Source organism: Macaca thibetana, chromosome 1, assembly GCF_024542745.1.
Source record: "Macaca thibetana thibetana isolate TM-01 chromosome 1, ASM2454274v1, whole genome shotgun sequence".
NCBI classification, from domain to species: domain Eukaryota; kingdom Metazoa; phylum Chordata; class Mammalia; order Primates; family Cercopithecidae; genus Macaca; species Macaca thibetana.
Genome location: NC_065578.1, coordinates 14413237 through 14433379, shown reverse-complemented (window position 1 = coordinate 14433379; position 20143 = coordinate 14413237). Strand labels below are relative to the sequence as shown.

The window sequence follows — 20143 nt, the reverse complement described above, 5'->3', positions numbered from 1 at the left end:
GTGCTGGTGGCTGTTCTGAGTTTTGTCCTTGGCCTCCTTCTGGCCTTACTTTACATACAGCAGTCGTCTCTTAACTGCAGAGGATACATTCCAAGGCCCCCAGTGGGTGCCTGAAACCACACAGTACTGAACTCTATACATACTATGTTTTTTTCCTATACACATACCTATGACAAAGTTTATCAATTAGGCACAGCAAGAGATTAACAACAATAACTAATATTAAAATAGAACAGTTCTAACAACATACTGTAATAAAGCGATGTGAACATGGTCCCCTCACTCAAAACATCTTATTGCACTGTAGTCGCCTATGTTTTGGACCTGGTTGACTGTGGGTAACTGAAACCTCAGAAAGCGAATAAGGGGTAAGGGGGGTGGATCAGGGGAGACTATAGTATTATGCCAGGAAGATCTTACCCTACTCAGGACTTCAACCACTAACCATTTACTGATGATCCACCAGTTTCTACCCTCAGCCTGTATACCTTTCTTAAGATCTCGATTCCCATACCCAACTGTAAAAAGGACTTCTCCCCTTCTATTTCCTACAGGCAGCTCTAATTCAATATGTCCATAGCCAAAGTTCTCATCTTCCTAAACCTGCTCTTCTTTCTTTACAATCTACTTTCCCATCTGGTTTCCATGGTTTGAGGTACCCTTCTTCTGTGTTCACAGGACACCTGAGTGGATGGTTAGGTCTCTCTCCTCCCGACTGAGATGCTTGAGGGCAAAGACTAACTCTGGATGTCAGAGCTGGCTCTGTGTTTGCTACACAGCAGGCAGGCAATGAAATGTTTATTGAATGAATGAAATAAAGAATTTTATAAAACTTCTTTCTAGCCCTCCTTAGGAGGACAGTCAAAATGTCCTTGTAAATAAAATATGTTCATTATACGGATTTTGGAAAACACAAAGATTAAATTGATATATAATTTTACCATCAACAGATGATCACTACTAATGCTTTCCAGTATTTTTTTCTTTTTCTTTTTTTCGCTTCTTTTGAGAACATTGGTAGCAATATTTCCAGTTCTTCCTATGCATACACAGGTATTCATGTTATAAAATTGAGATCAGTGTTCAAATTGTATAAATAATTTTGCATCCTGGTTGCTTTTTAACATTATGCAATGAAAATTATCCCTATCATGAAGTATTCTTGAAATTGACACTTTAAATGGCTCTATAATACTCCCTTTATGGGATGTACTAATAATTATCCTACTTATCCTACTGTTGGATACTTACATTTCCCCCCCAGTTTTCACTATTATGAAAATTGCTTAATATCTTTAGATGTTAAGTCTTTGAGTTCCTATTCCCTTAGTACAGATTTCTGAAAGATGGTCTCACCTCCCTTAGGTCTTTGTTTAAGCCCTCAATGAGGCCCTTCTAGGCCATTCTGCCTTAAAACAGCAACCCTTCTCCCCTAATACTCCATATTCCTCTTTCCTGCTTTATATTTATTCTCAGCACTGATCACTATATAACGAATGATAACAGACTATATTATACTGTTGGTTTGTCTTTCCCCGTAGGACACAGGACAGGGAATTCTGTTGATCTTATTCAGTGCTGTACTCCTGCACCCAGAACAGTGTTTGGCACACAATACTCAGGTTTACTCATGAATTTAGGCGATTAATACAATATTACCAAATTCCTTTTCTGAAAGCCTACTTCCTCTAGCAAGATAGTACTTGTTTCTGTACACCCTCAACAGTACTATTTTAACTTAAAAAATCTTTGACAGTTGGATGGGTGAAAAAAGGTTAATGTTCTCAGATTACTTGTGACATTTAATTTTTAAAAATGGTTATTAGTCATTTGAATCTCTTCTCAGAATTTTGTGTTGATTTTCTTGATTGAAGCTCTTTAGAAATTAAAAATATCAATACTTTAATATTTGTTGTAAATATTTCCCCAGTTTTTTCACTTTACATTTTAAAGTCTTTATATGAAACATAAAACTTAGAGTCAAGTTATTAAGATTTGCCAAGATTTTTTTCCCCAATGCTTTTTAACCCTTTTCCACCTTAAGATCAGATAAATATTCATCTGTATATTCTCTCAGTTTGTGGTTTCTTCTTATTCCTTCTTATTACTGTTTTACATTTAACTTTTAAATTCATTTTGTAAAAAGAGTATTGGTTTTCCAACAGGAGCCCTTTAAAGGTGTTAAAATTTTCAAATGTTTTAAATTAAAAATTTTAAAGCAAATGGTACGAAGTTAGATAAAAAATTCATTAAAAAGTGTTGTGCATCTGAAGGAAGAGGCTGAAAACTCACTGATCCTTCACCCACTTTGTTCAATTTTGCTGCTTATTTACGTAAAATCTTGGGATACAACGTGAAGAAAATCTTAAACCAAGGTGACCCTCACGTACCTGGATAACATCGGCAGGCTTGTTTATATGTTCTTTGAAGATCAAGAGGGTGGGGGTGTAGACATTGATGTTGTACCGCCTCGTCATCTCTTCCGTTCCTCTCAAACCCACATATACGTATCCAAATGATAAATAATCTTTGTATGCAAAGGCAGTCAACTGTTAAAGCGTAATAGAGAGGAAGAAAATAAAACTACAGCAAAGATGTAAACGACAAATCAAGTAGGGCTTTTCACATCACTGAGCAGAGAGACGGATGCCAGCTTAACGGCTCCACTAGGTCTTCTGTATCCCTGTATACTTTCAGGAATGCTGTGGTGTTCCATGTGCAAAAACTGTACCAACAAGGTAAATAGAAATAACTCACTTCCTTTTCATAGTTAAGGCAAAATAATCACCTTGAAATCTGTACTGGTCAGGAGGCATGGGTCTGGGGATTACCTGTAATTAGGTAAGACGGCAGTGACCATGCCACTGGTCAGGACACCTTCCTCTGCCATCTCATGTCACAGTGACACAAGAGGTAGTGGGGAGTGTAGGTAGGCTGGGAGTATAGTGGGGGAATCATTTAGAGGGCAGGTCTGAAGTCAAAGGGAATGGCGCTCACCGTGCTGTAGTGAGAACTTGGGTGGGTTATGACTGCTCTAAGCCTCAGTATCTTGGTCTATGGAAACAGGGATAGTGGCTAGGCATGGTGGCTCACGCCTTTAATCCCAGCACTTTGGGAGGCCGAGGTAGGCGGATCACTTGAGGTCAGGAGTACAAGACCAGCCTGGCCAACACCGTGAAACCCCATCTCTACTAAAACATAAAAATTAGCCAGGCATGGTGGCATGTGCCTGTAGTCCCAGCTACTTGGGAGGCAGAGGTGAAAGAATTACTCGAACCCAGGAGGTAGAGGTTGCAGTGAGTCTAGATCACGCCACTGCACTCCAGCATGGTCGACAGAGTGAGACTCGGTCTCAAAAAAAAAAGCCCAGTGCGGTGGCTCACGCCTGTAATCCCCAGCACTTTGGGAGGCTGAGGCAGGTGGGTCACGAGGTCAGGAGTTCGAGACCAGCCTGGCCAACATGGTGAAACCCTGTCTCTACTAAAAATACAAAAATCAGCTGGGTAGGGTGGTGCGTACCTGTAGTCCCAGCTACTCGGAAGGCAGAGGCAGAAGAATCGCTTGAACCCAGGAGGTGGAGGCTGCAGTGAGCCGAGATCATGCCACAGTACTCCAGCCTGGGCAACGGAGTGAAACTCCGTCTCAAAAAAAAGAAAAGAAAAAAAAAAACCAACAGAAACAGGGATAGTATCTCCATCACTGGGTTCTTCTGAGGATTACATGATATGTGCATAGAAAGCACTAGCACAGTCACTGGCATTAGTCGGTACCGAATGCATGATGGTTAAGTAAAATTTCTGGTCTTCAAACATTTCTCATGGAAGAAACTGTTTCTTACAAAAAAGACAAATAGTAAAATTTCTGGTCTTCAAACATTTCTCATGGAAGAAACTGTTTCTTACAAAAAAGACAAATAGGCTATAAGTTCCAACTCAGAGATTACTTTCTGCTAAAAAAAAAAAAAAAAAAAAAAAAAAAAAAAAAAAAAAAAAAAAGAAAAGAAAAGAAAAGAAAAGCCATTACCCCAGCATAGAAAGTACCTTGTATAACAGTGGCACAATGGGCGTCTGGTCAAACAGAAGGACATGAGGCTTATTCTCTTGCTGCCAGCCGGAGAGGAATCTGACATAATTTTTATTTGTAACCTTAAATTGAAAATAGAATGTTAGTCTCAATATTTAATTCTTAACAATTGTATTATACTCCAGTCAGGAGAAAATAAATCAAATAAGCGTAAAAGATTGCAAAAAATAAAAATGCAGACAACTAATCTTTTTGTCTTCATTTGGCTAAAACTATTAAAAGAATGGTGATATTGATTTCATATTTTCATTGAACTCTTACAAACTGAAATCATAATCCTGTCTGAAACAATTACTGACCATATTATAAAAATTGAGCTTCCAGAGTAGGTTCTCGCTTAATTATAGAGTATACTTCTTAATACGCTAGCCAGCAGAAGATAATGCAACACTGCCCCTTTCAATATCTATCTATCTATCTATCTATCTATCTATCTATCTATCTATCTATCTATCTATCATCATTATCTATCAGGCCTCAGTCTCCCATCTATCTGTCTATCATGCCTCAGTCTCCCAGCTTGCCCCTCACCCCTTTTTTTTCTGAGACAGGGTCTTGCTTTGTTGCCCAGGCTAGGGTGCAGTGGCAAGATCATGGCTCATTGCACCCTCAACCTCCCAGACCTCCCAGGATCAAGTGATCCTCTCATCTCAGCCTCCTGAATAGCTGGGACTACAGGAACAAGGCACCATGCCTGGCTAATGTTTGCATTTTTTGTAGAGATTGGGTCTCAGTATGTTGCCCAGGCTGGTCTTGAACTTATGGACTCAAGCGATCCTCACACCTCAGCCTCCCAAAGTGCTGGGATTACAGACGTGAGCCACCACTCTAGGCCAGCTTGCTCTTTTTAAACGGCTTAAATAAAAATAAGGTGGTCCACCCCCCTATACATTATATAATTTCATTTATTGTTATCTGAATTGTTTCTTTCCCCCGTTGATATCTTAAAATATTCCTACTGAGAGAAGAAATTAAAAACACGAATAAATTATCCAGCTAGAAATTTTTCATAGTCGTTAAAAAAAGTGTATCTTTCCATACTGCATCTAGAATGATTTACATAAAACTCAAATTTGATCATTTTACTCCTCTGCTCAAACCCCTACAATAGCTCCATCACCCACGGGCCAAGGCCCAAGTTCCTGAAAGGAGCATGGAGGTGTTCTGAGGCCCTCACAGGGAGATTCCTAATAACCTCTCTAACCCCCCCCCAACCCCCTCCTCTGCTGCTCACCAGTGAAAACTTCTTACAAAGCAGGCTATTTCACGTCTCCTGATTTCTGCCTGCCTGCAACCCAACCCAGTCCAAGGGTCACTTCTGCCAGGAAGCCTTTCCCAACTCATTAGGATGGGCTCCAACATACTGGAAATAACCACCCGCTTGGGAGCTGCTTGAAACGGCTATATTAATCTATACCAGGCACAGAATAGGTATTTTATATAAATGTTTGAGGATCTATCAGGACACTCTATTATCATTTTAGGAGCCTACAATACTCTCTGACCTTTTAAGTTAACTCCAACAAATATTTCTTCTATAGATAATGATCCCAGCAGGACAGTCTAGGAATACCACATGTAGAAATATGATGAAAATTTTTTATGTTCACTTTCCCTGGTATTAAGAGAATGAATTATTTAAAGCAAAATGAGAGTCCTTTCCTAGTTACTTTGATACGTAACTTAAGATATTGAAAAAAATGTATTAGGTGCTTAAATATGGAAACAATAAACCAATGTGAACTTTATCTGGCTTCTTGATTTCAACCTTTTCTTTGTGAATTTCATTCATATTATTGTCACTGTAAGTTTCTAAAGTTTCAAAAATAATATTTGATTTCGTGGAATCTGGCATTTTCCACAGATACGATCGTTAAACATATAACCAAACACAACTAAATTTGAATAAAGACAAATATCTTCACATGAACAAATTTATGAGCCGGAAAGAAACCCCGAATTCTTTCTAACGTGTGATTTAATTTTTTTGTTTAGAAAATAGGCACGGTCATTTTAGGCTCAGATTTCTATGACAGTGTAAGATCTGCAAGATGGTTATTAATAGGAATTAATTCTTCCAGTCTCTGTACTTCATGTTTCAATTTTTAGTCTCCTACAGACTTCACTTACATGATTTAGTTTGAGTAATTAATTAATATGTGTCTTGCCTTCCTCACAATGAAACTCAGGTTTGAGAGGACTACAGAAAATGTTCTGGGCAATTAACAGTCCTAGGTACCTCTTAAACTACTTCTCAGTCATGTTTTCCTTGACAGGTACTTACTTTCTCCACCAAGTTCCCTGGAAGAAGACTTTCTACAAATTGTCGCAGATTTTCACGGACAACTGCATTGTGGAAGAAGGAGATTTTTCCGTTAATGATTCCTAGGATAGAGGGCGTGCTGTGTGCCCCCAGGTGATGCGCCAGGCGTCTCTCATACCCAGCATGGACCACGCCAATTCCTACACCTGAAAAGAATGGAAGATCCAAGTGAAGCCTTTTTATGTCTCCATGGCAGCTGGGAAAAGTGCTAAGTAATTTTTTGGTGTGAAATTGAAATCCCGACCTCATCGGAGATGTCTTTCCTAATAGACTGTCTAGCATTCTTTCACTGCTGGAATTCTAGATTGGTTCAGTTTTTCTGCAGAGCAATCTGGCAATATGTAAGAAGAGTTACAAATATGTGTGTGTGTGTGTATGCATATGCATAAAACAAAGTGGGATCATCTGATACTTATTTCACTTCATACTTGAACAACTTTTCTTGTTCTTTCATCCAACCATATATTTGGAGGGCCAGTTACTCTGCTAACACTGGAGACACATTCAGTATTAAAGGCCAATAAATGTACATTTTCTTTTGGATGTGTACTAGACTTTTTAAGCTTAACATTTCCAAACACGAACCCCTAATCTCCTCCCACAGACCTGTCCTACCCACGCCTTTGCCATTTCAGTTGACGACAGCTCCAGCCTTCCATTTACTCAGGGCAAAAACCATAAGAGTCATCTTTGGCTTCTCTTATCTGTTGCACCCCACATCCAATCTGTCCGCAAGTCTTGTTGCTTTTCTCTTTAGAAAATGTCTGGAATTCAACTGTTTTTCATCACTTTCATTATATGCCCCGCTCTGAGTCATCATTATCTCTCCTGCCTATGTTGCTGCAATAATATCCTAAATGCTCTCCCCCTATTTCTCCCTGTCTCCTGACAGTCTGTTCTTAACATAGCAGCCAGGCTGCTCCTTCTAAAACATAAAAATGGATCACATCACTCCTCTGCCCAAACCCTGCAAAGACCCATTTCAGTTGGAATAAAATGCACAATCCTCACAGAGGCCAACAAGACCCTTTGTGTTTGGCCCCTGGTTCCCCAGGCCCTCTTTCTTCTTCCACTCCTTCATCAGCCTGCCCCAGTCCCCAGCATCCTTGCTGTGTTCTGAAGACAGTGGATGCTCCTGCCTCAGGGCCTTGGCACTGGCTGTTCCTTCAGTCTGAAGTGTGCATTTCCCTGACTTCTGCGTAGCTGACTTCTTTACCAACTTCAAGTCCTGAATGCAGCCTACCTTGGCACCATATTTAAAACGGTACTCCCCACACTCAGCGTCCACACACAACCTGCTCACTTTCACTTCTTCTGCAGTGTTTACCATCTTCTAAGGTACCACCCACTTACCTTCTGTCCATTGTTTATTGTCTGTCTCCCCTTCTAGAATGTACGCCTCATGAAGCTAGGGATCCCTGTGTAGTCCACTGATGTATCCCCAGCACCAGACCAGAGCCTGGCACTTAATAAGAAGGAGCTCACTGAAACTGGGCCATTAATCTATTTAACCCAGAGCCTGGCACATAGTAGGAGCTCACTGAAACTGAGCTATTAATCTATTTAATTCATTCTTTATTGTTGCACATTGAAGTTGTGAGAGAGGAAAAACCAAACTGTTTTTCCTACTCACACTCGACACAATGCTGTCCCTGACACTCATTGTTTAAGAGATGGGGTCTCACTATGTTGCCCAGGCTGGTCTCAAACTCCTGGGCTCAAGCGATCTTCCTGCCTCAGCCACCTGAGTAGCTGGGATTCCAGGCACGTGCCACTATGCCCAACTCAATGCTTCCGTGTTGATACCACATGCTGTGGGGGTGGGGGTTCCCCACAAGTTCTCCAGCAGACACCAACTGAGTATCAACTCAGTTCTGACACTATCTACCCAGAGACAGCGTCAGGCCCCGCAGGTCAAGGGTTCAGTCCCGTAAGACTGCTCCCACTTCAGACGCCAGAAGTCTCAGGTTGTGTCCTGTACTTCTGACCAACTGGCTAGAAATCAAAGGGTCCCATGACCCTCCTTGGGTTCAACTAATTTGCTCGAGTTGCTCACAGAACTCAGGGGAACATTCCTTATGGTTACTCATTAGGTATAAGGGATATTACAAAGGAGACAGATGATCAGCCAAAAGGAAGAGAGGCACATGGTATATGGAAGGGTGGGAGCATCCTGCCCTCCCAGGGCTCGCCACCTTCCAGGCACCTCCATGTGTTCAGCCTCCTGGGAACTCTCAAACCCAGTAGTTCAGGGATTAGGGATTTTATATATATATATATATATGTGTGTGTGTGTGTGTGTATGTTCATTTTTTTGCCCAGTAAATGTGAGGCTAGGACACCCCAGGCGAGGCTCCTTACTCAAACGCCTCTCCCATGGGGGAGGATGCCTGGGCCCTCTACTGTAGGCTCGGCTGAGGGGAGGTGGTGTAGGCTGAGCCCACCCCCCAGGAAACCGAGCCAGAGTTCAGGGATTTTTATGAAGGCTTCATCATGCGAGCGTGATCAATTATTAACTCAATCTCCAGGCCCTCTCCTCTTTATGGAGGACGAGGGTGAAACTTTCAAAACTTCTAATCATGGTTTGGTCTTTCTGGTGACCAGCTCCCACACAGGGGCCCACTAAGAGTCGCCTCAGTAGAACAAAAGATGCTCCCATCCTGCAGGAAATTCCAAGGATTAGGAGCTCCATGTCAGGAATCAGAGTCAAAGATCAAATATGAGAGCAAAAGATTCTCTTAGCACCCCTACTGATCAGGCAATCTCAAGGGTTTTAGGAGATCTGTGCCAGGAACTGGGAACAAACACTAAAATATACATACATTTCTTATTACAAAGCACAATATTAAAAGTTGCTTTTAGCCTAATTCTTAACATTATAAGGAAAGTTGACAGGCATCCTAGTACATCTTTGTACACACATTTTTGTGCTCCTGTGTGCTTATTTTCTAATTAGTAAATTCCTAAAATGAAATTGCTCAGTAAATGGCAGGGATCCCAAACTTAATGTTTTCAAATTGCTACGCAGACTAAACCAAGCTCTCTGTAGGCTACCTGACCGTGACTGTTGCAGTTTCTCAAGGGCAGGAAAGGAGGAGCTTTAGGCATTGTATAGTCCATTTCCCTCATTTTACAGATACAGAGAGAGGTTCAGAGAGGTAAAGTGACTTATCCCAGGTTGCAGAGCTGACAAAATTGCAGAACAAGAATCCAAACCGGATTCTTCTCTAGAGCCAAGTACAGTACACTATATCACACTGCAGTCATTAAAAATAACTATGGAACCATGTCAATAAATGGAAGTGCACAGAGAATTATATGAGCAGAAGAAGGAAAAAGAATAAAGCAGGCACATACACTGGGAGATGTGGTCATCCATAAAGACAGAAGAGACATCACCTAGGGAGGTCAAGTGGCTATAAGACAAAGGCCCGAGGGAGGGATTATCATTTCTTGAGTGCCTTCTTTATCACATCTCGGGCTTTATATACATCATACTTTTCGTACTCACAACCACTCTGCAAGGTAAGTATTGCTATCTTTATGGCTGAGGAAACTGAAGCTGGGGGAGGGTGAGGCATCATGGTTTGTGTGCAGCGGAACCAGGATCTGAATTTAGTTCCAGCTGACCACAAAGCCTGGACTTCTTACTGCCTCCAGTGACCACTTCTGCTCCAGGTTCTGAACATTACAGGGATCAATTTCTCAGAGACTGACTCACCCTAAATGACCTTACCAGGGATTGCTATATAGATTGAACGCCAATTTATGAACTGATCCTGGGAAGTATGCCTTTCTAGTAACTGTGCCGTTCAGTATACCTTCTACCAGACCGAGCGCACACAGAAACCTGAATTAGAAACTGAAAAGTTGGCTGGGCACAGTGGTTCATGCCTGTAATACCAGTGCTTTGGGAGGCTGAGGCGGGAGGATCGCTTGTGACCAGGAGTTTCAGACCAGCCTTCACCATCTCTTTCCTGTCTCCCGGAGTTTCAGACCAACCTTTACCATCTCTATTTCACCTATAAGGAAACCGAGACATGGAGAGGTGAAGTAACTTGCCCAGGGTGACACAGTTGGCAAGTGACAGTCATGGGATTTGAACCCAGGAGGTCTGGCTCTGGGATCTGTGACGATTAACGTGATGAGTCTAAAAAGAAGTTAGCTGGGCATGGCGGTGTGTGCCTCTAGTCCTAGCTACTTGGGAGGCTGTGGCTAGAGGAATAGAATAAAGAACGATAAATATTTGGTGTTTCAAATTTGTGGTTTTTTCTTTTCTTTTTTTTTTGAGATGGAGTCTCATTCTGTCACCCAGGACAGAGTGCAGTGGTGTGATCTCGGGTCACTGCAACCTCTGCCTCCCTGGTTCAAGCAATTCTCCTGTCTCAGCCTCCCCAGTAGCTAGGATTATAGGCACACACCACTATGCCCAGTTACCTTTTGTATTTTTAGTAGAGACAGGGTTTCACCATATTGGTCAGGCTGGTCTCGAACTCCTGACCTCAGGTGATCCACCTGCCTTGGCTTCCCAAATTGCTGGGATTACAGGCGTGAGGCAACATGCCCGGCTGCTTTATTTTATTTTATTTTTTGAGACAGAGTTTTGCTCTGTTGCCCAGGCTGGAGTGCAGTGACTCGATCTCGGCTCACTGCAACCTCCACTTCCTGGGTTCAAGCAATTCTCCCACTTCAGCCTTCCGAGTAGCTGAGATTACAGGCATGCGCCACCACACCTGGCTAATTTGTGTATTTTCAGCAGAGACAGAATTTCACCATGTTGGCCAGGCTGGTCTCAAATTCCTGACCTCAAGTGATCTGCGCACCTCAGCCTATCGAAGTGCTGGGATTACAGGTGTGAGCCACCATGCCTGGCCAATTTGTAGTATTTTTCTTCCTGAAAAGATATTTAAAGACAGGTGCAGTGGCGTGCACCTCTAATCTCAGCTACTTGGAGCTGGAAGCAGCAGGATTGCTTAAGCCCACGAGGTTGAGGTTGCAGTGAGCCATGATTGTGCCATTACACCCTGGCCTGGGCAAAAGAATGACGTCTCTTAAAAAAAAAAAAAGCAAAGCCTATGTGACTTATTTCAGAAACATTATTTGATTTTTATATAATTGATGCTTCTGGCTAATTTTCATACCCTGGGGAATTAAAAATACTATACTGACGCTGTGAGAGGGTCTTCCATGCACTAGTAAACATCTGTCACACCCATAATTTGAGATGCCAAAGAGCTCTCACTACGCAATCCTAAACACATATCACATCCTTTAGGGAAGTTCTTTTTCCCCCTCAGCTGCATATACACATTTATTTTCTCTCCACCTCTGAATAGGCACAGAGCCAACTGGAAGAATGTGCCACTCAAATGTGGCTAAATACAAACCGGCTGGTACACTAACCACAAGATGCAAAATAATCTGAACTGAAACAAAATCAAGAACACACAGCTAAAGCGGAAAAATGCATATTTTCACCAATATTTAGGCTGACCTTTTTTATAGACAGTATGAGACTCTTACATACTTAGAAATCCTTGAAAGATAGGAATTACTCTTTTTTTTTTTTTTTTTTTTTTAAAGATGGAATTTCACTCATGGCCCAGGCTGGAATGCAATGGTGTGATCTCGGCTCGCTGCAACTTCCAACTCCAGGGTTCAAGTGATTCTTCTGCCTCAGCCTCCCGAGTAGCTGGGATTATAGGCACGTGCCACCACGTCCGGCTAATTTTGTATTTTTACTAGAGACAGAGTTTCACCATTTAGGCCAGGTTGTTCTTGAACTACTGACCTCAGGTGATCCACCTGTGTTGGCCTCCTAAAGTGCTGGGATTACAGGCATGAACCACTGTGCCCAGCCAGGAATTAGTCTTTCTTTTTTTAATTTTTTTTCTTGAGACAGAGTCTCGCTCTGTCACCCAGGCTGGAGTGCAGTGGTGCGATCTCAGCTCACTGCAACCTCTGCCTCCCGGGTTCAAGCGATTCTCCTGCCTCAGCCTCCGGAGTAACTGGGACTACAGGTACCTGCCACTACTCCTGGCTAATTTTTGTATTTTTAGTAGAGATGGGGTTTCACCATGTTGGCTAGGCTGATCTCAAACTCCTGACCTCGTGATCCACCTGCCTCGTCCTCCCAAAGTGTTGGGATTACAGGCACGAGCCACCGTGCCCAGCAGTTTCTCTTTTTAAACAGGATGTCATGGTGAATAAATTGCCAAACCCAGGTAATCACTGCCTGATTATCCAAATCGGGTTTCCCTAAAACGATATTTGATTTCAAGATGCTCAACCTCCAGGCCATGCTGACAGCTCTGCCTGCACCTTCCAGTAAGCACTGAATGTGCAGAGATGATTGAGGTATGTTTCTTATTTGAGTTTCCTGGGCACAAGGACATGATTTACTTATTTCTGAAGCAGTACAGCGCAGTGTTGAAAACAGTCAGACTCCTGGGTCCAACCCAATACTGATGCTTACGGGTAGTATAACAATGAATTAGTTCCTTAACCTTCAATGCTTTAGTTCCCTCACCCGTAAAATAGGGATAGTAATAGTCTCTCCTTTATTGAATTGCTTTGGGGACAAAAATAATGCACAGAAAGCATTTACCACAATGCAAGGGAACTGAAACGTTCAATAAAAATTATTATTATTATATATCCTTAAGTGTCTTAATACAGTAATTGGAATATGAAAGTTGACTGAGAAAAAAGTTTCAAATGAATGCATCTGTTTCATGGGCAAGGTGTCAGAAAATACAGAAGGATTTTTTGTCATCTTTGTCTACTCCTTCAGCAAAACATTATTCCGTACTTGCAAATGTTGAGGTCGGTGTTAATTCTCTGTGTATATATTTTCTCTTCAACCAAATGGTGAGCTTAAGGTCAGGGATGGTGCTAATTCTGGGCCCTCTTCCACAGCGCACTTCTCTTTAAACATTGGATGCTTTTACACACTAGTTTTTACCAGTGTGTGACTGAAGATTCCTTAGCTGACTTCCAATCCCCTTCAAGGCTCACCTCACAATAAGTAAAAAAATTGGTGCTTCAGAGTCACAGAGTTGAAGAAAGCAGACTAATACATTTAAGAAATATTTTTAAAAAGGGTTTATAGAATAGGCGATTTAAAAAATCTGCTTTGGGGCCGGGCATGGTGGCTCACACCTGTAATCCCAGCACTTTGGGAGGCTGAGGCAGGCGGATCACTTGAGGTCAGGAGTTCGAAATCAGCCTGGCCAACATGGCGAAACCCTGTCTCTACTAAAAATACAAAACCTAGCTGGGCGTGATGGTGAGTGCCTCTAATCCCAACTACTCGGGAGGTTGAGGCAGGAGAATCACTTGAACCTGGGAGGTGGAGATTGCAGTGAGCTGAGATCACACCACTGCATTCCAGCCTGGGCAACAGAGCGAGACTCCATCTTGAAAAAAAAAAAAAGTCATCTATACAAATATCTTTCAATGAATAAAATTATCTTACCCAATTCTTCCAGTTCTTGAACGACTTCTTTCCACACAGGCTCGATATGAATGCAGCTAAAGCACCAATCGGAGGTGATCTTGATGAGGTAGGGTTTCTTAAAGCTATCTGGAACCACTTCATTCACATAATGTGAAAAGTGCAATAAATACTTTTCGTCAATTGAGTCCCGCCGTTCAGAATTAAAAGGGAAGTGAAAAAAGGATTCATCAAAATAAAAATTTTCATGGAAATGGCGGAAACGATACTCTCGCTGCTGTTGCTGCTTCTGGTAGCCCTGGTTCTCTCCAGCGTCTCCATATTGATCATAATTTGATCTCTTTTCTTCATTTGAAAGAATCTATAAAGGAAGGAAAAAGAAATCTAAACAACAAGAGGTTCATCCACAAGACTTTTTTTGTAAGCAGCTTGAAAGACATAGGAAGAAAATAAATGCAGCCAGGTGCGGTGGATCACGCCTGTAATCCCAGCACTTTGGGAGGCCAGGGCGGGTGGATCATCTGAGGTCAGGAGTTCGAGATCAGCCTGATTAACATGGAGAAACCCCGTCTCTACTACAAATACGAAAATTTAGCCGGGAGTGGTGGCGCATGCCTGTAATCCCAGCTACTCGGGAGGCTGAGGTAGGAGAATTGCTTGAACTCAGGAGGCAGAGGTTGAGGTGAGCCGAGATGGTGCCACTGCACTCCAGCCTAGGCAACAAGAGCAAAACTCCATCTCAAAAATAAATAAATAAATAAATAAAAAAGAAAAGAAAAGAAATGCAAAAATTATGACACGATTATGGGAGGTCAAGGTTTGGAGGATCCCTTGAAGCCAGGAGTTCAAGACCAGCCTGGGCCACATAGCAAGACTCTGCTACAAAAAAAAAAAAAAAAAAAAAAAAAATCGGCCAGGCATGGTGATGCCCGCGTGCCTACAGTCCTAGCTACTTGGGAGGGTGAGGTGGGTGGGAGACTGCTTGAGCCCAGGAGTTCAAGGCTGCAGTGAGCTGTGATCGCATCACTGTACTCCAGCCTGGGTGACAGAGAGAGACTGTCTCTTAAGAAAAAAGATGGCCGGGCGCGGTGGCTCAAGCCTGTAATCCCAGCACTTTGGGAGGCCGAGGCGGGTGGATCACGAGGTCAGGAGATGGAGACTATCCTGGCTAACATGGTGAAACCCCGTCTCTACTAAAAATACAAAAAAAAAAACTAGCCGGGCGTGGTGGCGGGCGCCTGTAGTCTCAGCTACTTGGGAGGCTGAGGCGGGAGAATGGCGTGAACCCGGGAGGCGGAGCTTGCAGTGAGCCGAGATCACGCCACTGCACTCCAGCCTGGGAGACACAGCGAGACTCCGTCTCAAAAAAAAAAAAAAAAAAAAAAGAAAAAAGATTATGACATAATTACATATTCTTTTTTCTTTTTGAGACAGGGTCTCAGTCTGGCACCCAGGCTGGAGCGAAGTGGCGTGATCACAGTTCACTGCAGCCTCCACCTCTCAGGGTCAACCTTTCATCTCAGCCTCCTGAGTAGCTAGGACCATCAGCATATGCCACCACACTTGGCTAATTTTTGTATTTTTCGCCATGTTGTCTAGGCTGGTCCTGAATTCCTGAGCTTAAGTGATCTGCATGCCTCAGCCTCCCCAAGTGCTGGGATTACAGGGCATGAGCAGCCACCGGGTTCAGCCGATTAGATATTCTAAATGCAGTCATTCAAAAGAACGAGAAACTCTTCTTTCACTAGAGAAACATTAAGGAACATTCAAGACTAAAATATTTCAGTTTAGATACTCATGCTCATCTTGGCATTAAAGATTTCAAACTACCACAACATTAAACACTTCAGCAAAACAAATAAAACATAACATAATGTTGATCACCAGGGCTCAATGACAAGAAAATTGACCTGGTCATACCTGGTGAGTTGGACTAATTCAAACTAAGATAAGAAAAGCTATGAACACCAAAAATGTAGCTGTAGTCTAGTGCCTTGTCTGTTAGTTGACATTGTTTTACAAAATAACTTTGAAGTCTAAAATTCAGGGATCTGTTTTAGGATGATGATATGTTATTCCATGAGCTAAGCACTGTCTGCTGAAAGGCATTCCCTACACAAATCAGAAAGCCACTGAATTCTCTTTTATGCATATTCTAGACCAATCTACTTAAGCTGACATGTTGGAAAATTATTGAAAATCTTGTGTTTAAATGTATTTGTTACCTTGTGTCACTTTAATAAATATAGGCAATTTGGTATATTTAACGTAAATTTCTAAGAAGGCAATAGAGACATATACAGACATACTCAGGGTAATTCTACAATTCTAGTTAAAACCTTTAAAATAGGCCAGTTTTTCAAAGAGCTTAAGTGTTCAGGCACTTGTTTCGATATACTGCATGTGGCCAAATAAGTTCTATTATTTTTTTATTTTATTTTATTTTGAGACAGAGTCTCCCTCTGTCACCCAGGCTGGAGTGTAGTGGCTCGATCTCTGCTCACTGCAACCTCTGCCTCCCGGGTTCAAGTGATTCTCTTGCCTCAGCCACCTGAGTAGCTGGGATTACAGGTGCTCACCACCACGCCCGGCTAATTTTTTTTGTATTTTTAGTAGAGACGGGGTTTCAGCATGTTGGTCAGGCTGGTCTCGAACTCCTGACCTCGTGATCTGCCCGCCTCAGCCTCCCAAAGTGCTGGGATTACAGGCATGAGCCACAGCGCCCAGCCTGTTCTATTATAATCTAGAAGCTGGGTCAAGGGCATGCGGAACATGACCTTTCTGAGAACTTTACGAAACTCATCACCTCCTAAGGCATATTTTATAAAAGCTAATGGATGTATCGCAAAGCTGGACACGATACCTCATAAGCCTTACTGATTTGAATGAACTTGTCTTCTGCTCCAGGATCTTTGTTTTTGTCAGGATGCCTGAAACACAAACGGGCAGGAAGTGAGAACAGATTTAACTTTTAATGCACAGTCATTTAATGTCCTTGTCCACACAGTTCACTACAGAGGCAAATGGAGGGCTATTTTGTTGGGAAACTTTCTTAAAATAAATGGTAGAGGCAATCAGTTGCTTTACAAGACTATAATCAATGAAACTTTGAACCAGGTGTTTTTTTCCCAAAGCGCTCCAGCGGGGCACGTTTTCAAAGCACCATATAGCACTGCAGCATTTCACAGAGGAAAGGTGGGATATGGTGCATGTCTGTACACTGCTCCCAAACACTGCTAAAGCTGGCTGAAGGCTAAATCATTTATCCATAAGAACCCATGTCTTCTCCTAGGATGGCAACATTTCAACTCAATGCTAGAATGATATTGGGATGCTAGAATGCTATTGTTTCTTCCAATAACACGGGTAGACATGAGAAATAGTTTTTAGGATAGACTAAATTCATTTAGTAACAATCAGATTTTAAACTGCACTTGTGCCTGACTTTCAAATTAGAACGTTTTTCGTTATTATTGTGGTTATCTCATTCTGCCTATGATTGCCTTTTACCTGGATAAAGATTTCAAGGCCTTTTTTTTTTTTTTTTTTTTTTTTTGAGACAGGGTCTCACTCTGTTGCCCACACTGCAATGTGGTGGTACAATCTAGGCTCACTGCAACCTCTGCCTCCCAGGCTCAAGCGATTCTCCTGCCTCAGCCTCCCGAGTAGCTGGGATTACAGGTCTGCGCCACTACCACCCGGCTAATTTTCGTATTTTTAGTAATGATGGGGCTTCACCATGTTGGCTGGGCTGGTCTCAAACTCCTGACCTCAAATGATCCACCTCTCTCGGCCTCCCAAAGTGCTGAGAATACAGGCGTGAGCCACTGTGCCCGGCCTCAATGCCACGTGTTTAACATTTTTTGCCATGTTGTCCAGGTTGGTCTCAAATTCCTGGACTCATGCCATCCTCCTGCCTTGGCCTCCCAAAGTGCTGGGATTACAGGTGTGACCTACTACACCCGACCAGCTTTGGAGATTTTAAAGTTCTGGAAAGTAAGGGCTAGGTTTACTTCCTTGAAAGTCCCTAAGACCTAAATCAGTGTTTTATATAGATTGATTTTTCAATGTTCACTTTAAAAGACTTCGTATGACAGTATTCTTTACATAATCACTTCTGGTAACTTCTAGTAAATTTCCTCTGACATAGGTTCTGGAAAGAAAAACAATTCACTGGGAAGCAAACTACTATTAAGGACACACCAAGTACAATGGAATAAAAAAATCTACAACTTGATGGATTTATTCTAGCAGGAATACGTTTGAATCAACTATACCACATATTCTGTTTTCTCTACAAATAAGGAAACTCCAAATTGTTGACTGTTGGGTTTAAAAGTCATTCCTTCCTTAACCATTTAATCCTTGCTATAAGTATTAGTGGGGGAAAAAAATCTCAGCTAGGGATAATGAAAACAGCATGACTTAAGGAAACGAGATGGAAGCTCCAAAGCATTTCTGGATGATAAAAAAAAAAACAAACCCAAAACACAAAAAACAAAAAAACCAACCCAAACCATAACTGTTTTCAATATTCAAACAGGCTGACGGCTGAGTGGATCAAAAATTATACAATCATACAAATGAAGATTTAACATATAGAACTCTGTAGAAGAAGGGCAGGAAGGGGCTTTTTAGGAGAATGAACCAAAGAGAGAGTCTTGAGGGCAGCTAGGTTAGAAACACAGATTCTGAAGCAGAGGAGGGCAAGGCTGAAGAACAGGGAGGAAGCTACAACACTTCCAGCTCTTAAGGAATATACTTTCCTAATTGTGAGAAGATACCACAAGGTTGAAGACATTAAAAAAAAAAAAATTCAGCCATAGGAAAGTATTGTCCAATGCTATTTTCAGTTAATATGAAATTATCTCAGGAACTGCAATATAATATGCAATCTTTAAAATTCAAAGTAGAGGAAATATTGTATGTAGTATCTACTGGCTCTCTAGTTGCCTCTTAAAGGAATTAAAACAAAGACAGAGAAGGTAACACCGCAAAGAATTAGACAAAATCATTTACTCTTTGGTTTACTGCATAACCATGTCACACCAATCTGCCATTCTTTGGGTGGGAGGAGTTATTTCTTTTGCTAATGTGGATAACAAACAAAAAGTACCTATGATAAAACTTAATTAATGGGAGAGTTTTCCTAAGGGAAAAAGTAACGTCAAATGGGTTCACTAAGCAAAGGAAAATTCTTAAGCAGGCTAAGAAACACCTAGTAAAATGTATCAGAGGAAGGCTCCAGATCCAATTCAACAAGTAACCACTTCCTCCTGCTATAGCTCATTCTGAAGTCAAACTGGGAAACACTGCTATTTTCAGTGTATATCAAGCCATTAGTAAGCAAAACTTAAACTATTCCAAGTGTTAAAGCATTGTCATAGCCAAAAACCACAGAAAATAATAGAACAGCAAAATTAAAAACATAAAGTAAAATTTTAGACTTTTTCTGGATGACACACTCAATACATTTCTATGGTGATGAATTATTCCTAGAGAGAATCTAATTAAAAAAGTGAAGAATATGACTCATTTAATTAATATCATAACACCTTTTCAGCTCTGGAAGACAGAAAATTCAAAGCTATACATTTTAATAGGTCCCACATACTCGAGCTGTCATTTGTGTTCTTAAAACATTGTCAAAGGCTATGCCCTGTCCAAAAGAATGTTGCCACCTTATGAATTCGCTGCAGATTTATATATTTTGCTTTAAACATAAAGAGGCAAGAGTCTGAAATGATGTAGAACATAACCTTGGTATAAAGAGTCCCTGGAAGGAGGTCATGTATAATTACAGATTGTTTTTTTGGCACCCAATTCTGGATTTCTCATGGAATATGGTCTAAAATATTTATTTAAAAATTATATTTTCAATGATCTTTACCTTTATTTCAATCAGTTTAATGATGAAACACACCTGTTCACTGAAGCAGAACAGTGTCAGGCACAGTCACGCATGCAGCCTGCATCACACATCACCTGAATGTGGCAGTTTTGCTTCTGGATAACTTTCTACTGTCATTCAGTTCTTCCCCAGCCAACCACTAGCCCACTCACCCTTACTCATGCCCAGATGTGTAAACAATTAAAAAAACAATAAAACAATGGACTATTGATGCAGAGGGTCAAACTATGGAACCCGGAGGTACCACAGATTTACCAACTCTAGGCCTCCATCTTCTCGTCTATAAAACAGACACTGGCCGAGCATGGTGGCTCACGTCTGTAATCCCAGCACTTTGGGAGGCCAAGGTGGACGGATCACTTGAGGTCAG

The 20143-nt window shown here is 41.6% G+C and overlaps 1 protein-coding gene and 1 non-coding gene across 4 annotated transcripts in view; both read right to left on the bottom strand.

The window, feature by feature from the left end:
- The window catches only part of DNAJC16 (DnaJ heat shock protein family (Hsp40) member C16), a 49041-nt gene that overhangs the window by 24371 nt on the left and 4527 nt on the right, over positions 1-20143 (bottom strand). For all 3 annotated transcript variants that reach the window (XM_050746007.1, XM_050746096.1, XM_050746193.1), the window contains exons 3-7: positions 16726-16792; positions 13884-14223; positions 6368-6552; positions 4041-4145; positions 2391-2549 (exon numbers count right to left, since the gene is read on the bottom strand). In XM_050746007.1, the coding sequence (XP_050601964.1) occupies positions 2391-2549; positions 4041-4145; positions 6368-6552; positions 13884-14223; positions 16726-16792 (856 nt within the window). The remainder of the gene's footprint in view (positions 1-2390; positions 2550-4040; positions 4146-6367; positions 6553-13883; positions 14224-16725; positions 16793-20143) is intronic.
- On the bottom strand, positions 8730-8869 carry LOC126945491 (small Cajal body-specific RNA 21). The gene has a single exon (XR_007722464.1). It is a non-coding gene; the product is annotated as a small Cajal body-specific RNA 21 (non-coding RNA).